The 2,868-nt window shown below is 27.2% G+C and overlaps 1 protein-coding gene across 2 annotated transcripts in view; it reads left to right on the top strand.

Annotated features, from left to right (window-relative positions):
• Window positions 1-2,266, top strand: part of LOC107623463 (probable 2-oxoglutarate-dependent dioxygenase At5g05600) — a 3,440-nt gene extending 1,174 nt beyond the window's left edge. The window contains exons 3-4 of one of the 2 annotated variants that reach the window (XM_021113793.1): window positions 1-166; window positions 1,916-2,266. In XM_021113793.1, the coding sequence (XP_020969452.1) occupies window positions 1-166; window positions 1,916-2,173 (424 nt within the window). In that variant the 3' untranslated portion in view covers window positions 2,174-2,266. Of the gene's footprint in view, window positions 167-480; window positions 779-1,915 lie in introns of those variants that run through there. The other variant, XM_021113794.1, reaches the window with a different exon arrangement.

The following is a 2,868-nucleotide window of genomic DNA, read 5'->3' as shown; positions in this document are numbered from 1 at the left end:
TCACCTTGCTCTTGGAGTTGGCCCACACAAGGATGAAAGTGCTTTAACCATTCTTGCTCAAGATGAGGTTGAAGGACTTGAAGTGAAACGTAAGACAAACCAAGAGTGGATTAGAGTGAAACCAAAGTCAAATGATTATATCATCAACCTTGGTGACATTATTCAGGTACAACTACTTTCAATTGTTTGGAAGATTATGGAAGATGATAGAGTAAAACTATAAATTGGTCCTTAAATTGTTTTTAAATATTTCTTTTAGTTTTTGATATTTATATCCTAGCCTCTATAAAATTTTCGGTCAAATATAAACAACACAATCTTAGTTGTAACGATAGCTGCACACGTGTCATTGCACAAATTGTTTAGGACACAGTTTACTATCGGGTCATTAAAACGCTTGCGTTTTGCCCCCTCGCAACTTCAAAGTTCAAACCTTGTCCGTAAATGTGAAACTCTAACGGAGAATTATGGACTGCACAGATCAATTCTCACCTTCCAATGACCGTTTATGGAAGTGGAGTGAGAGAACGATGATATCTGGAGAAGCTAAGAGTGACATTGGCTGTTGTAGATCCCAATATTCCTTTTTTTTTTTTAGAGGCTTAATGGTGATTCCATAAGTAGTCCTAATTGTGTTTATGGTTAGTCGATTATGAACAAAATCTTTTGATTTTAGATTATGAACAAAATGTCCAACAGTACAAATAAATAAAGGTCGGCATGACATTTTTGTTTTTTAAAAGGAATAGTATAAGTAAACAATAAATTTAGTGAATAATGCAGTTATACATATGTCTCCCTTTTTTATTTGTGATTTTCGTAATTTTTACAGAGACGTAGTGTATGTTTTTTGTTTTATTGAACTAATTTTAAAATTTATTGTTTATATTATTTACAAAAATAATTTTCTATCTAATAAAACTGTTTTTTAAAAAAATAAATCACTTATAAAAATGGCTCGGGACCAAAATGAGATTTTTCTCCTTTTTATCGCCAAACATGAGGATCTTGTGTGGCATAGCTCATTGAGGCTGATTAAAGGGCATATGGTTTTGTTATATTGGACTAGCGACAAACAACCTTTTTGGACAATGATAATGGATCCGTTGCAGGATCTTTTTTGACTCTTTGGGACTGCATTTTTTCTTAAAATAATGGGCTTTCTATAGAACTTAAATACATAAATAATGGAATTGTTTTTTAGAACCAATAGTAAGGGTAAAATTTAGTTGAGCATATTATCGTTTTAATTTCGAAAGATTAATTAGTTTAATATCAGATTCTTAGAGACTGATATACCATGAGATTTGAAAGATTTTAATGTTTCTTGTGTTTTTCTTTTTAGAGTTCTTTTTATTGTCTTATGTCTGTTTTATTCTAAAGTAAATTGCTACTGTTTTTTAATTTGATCCTTTATATTGTCGTTGTTTACTTTGGGCGAATCTTTCGTTTTCATCTCCTAAGAAATAATTTTCAACTTTTGCAAATTTAATTTTATCGTTAAATTAATTTTTAGAAGGTCAAAATAGTAAATCCTTGTTTAGATATATTTACTTAAATCTTCAGTTATATACATTAAATTTAATTTTAAAATATTATATGCTTCAGTCCCTAACATTTAAGTTAAATTTTAATTTTGTTTGTAATATTTAAAACATCTTATTTTTATCTCCAACGTTCTATTCTTTTTTAATTTTAGTTATTTGATTAAATTAAAATTAAGCTTTTTTTTTTTTGGTCAAAAAGATCTTTTGTTTATTGTTATTTTTTCTTTATTATTTTGGTATTTTCACTCTCGAATTACTGGAACAATAACCACTACATCATTCTTTTTTGTTGCTTTTAAATAAATTCTAAAAGACCTGTATAACGAACTAATTTTGTATTTGCTTTTCTGTCTATATGATTCACGTAGGTGTGGAGCAATGATAGATATGAGAGTGTGGAACACAGAGCAATGGTTAACTGTGAGAGTGAAAGGTTTTCAATTCCATATTTCTTTTTCCCTGCACATGACACCGAAGTGAAGCCATTGGAGGAGCTGATAAATGACCAAAACCCTCCAAAATATAGGCCATATAAATCCGGCAAATTTCTTCTATACCGAATGATCAACGATTTCAAGAAACAAAATAAGGACAACCTTCAAATTCATGATTATAAACTAGCTTAAAGCTAAGATATAATATATAAGTATGAATCTATTTGTAATAAAATATGAAAACTTATGTGTTACTAATAATAAATATAAATTTAGTTATTTAAATTTATAATTGAATAAATATTTAAATCGGTTTTTAAAAAATAATTTTAGATAAACACTTTTATCTCCAATAAATTTTTATTCTCTACAAATTTTAAAATTTTTTTCACAATCTCACCAAATATATTGGTTTTTCTGTCATTTTAAAAAAGAACAAATTTATTTTATATATAGTTATATTTTTGGGATCTAATTGTCTTATGATAAAATTTAGAGTAGTTACCCAAATTCGCTCCCAAGGATTTTAAAAACCGACATTTTAATTCTCAAGAAAAATTAATACACAGATTAATTTTCAACGTTTTTCTCTATCATACATAACAGTGTCTCGTCCATTTTATTTTTACTATATGTCGATCTTTGTTATTATTAACTTAACTTTGTTCATGTGGACGATGACACTAGCATATTAATACACTCTTTTTGCTAAAAATAAATAAGGTGAATAATGATGTTTTGAAATCTAAATGAAAATATTTTTCTTTTAATACGAATATGTTTTTTTAAAAATTTAACTAAAAGTAACGGAATGATCAGTTTATTCGACAAAAGTAATTTTTTAGAACTTTTAAAAAATATCAATTTAAATATTATTTTATTATTTT

This window comes from Arachis ipaensis, chromosome B10 (assembly GCF_000816755.2).
Source record: "Arachis ipaensis cultivar K30076 chromosome B10, Araip1.1, whole genome shotgun sequence".
In the NCBI taxonomy this organism is placed as follows: domain Eukaryota; kingdom Viridiplantae; phylum Streptophyta; class Magnoliopsida; order Fabales; family Fabaceae; genus Arachis; species Arachis ipaensis.
This window is presented reverse-complemented; position numbering and strand designations above follow the sequence as displayed.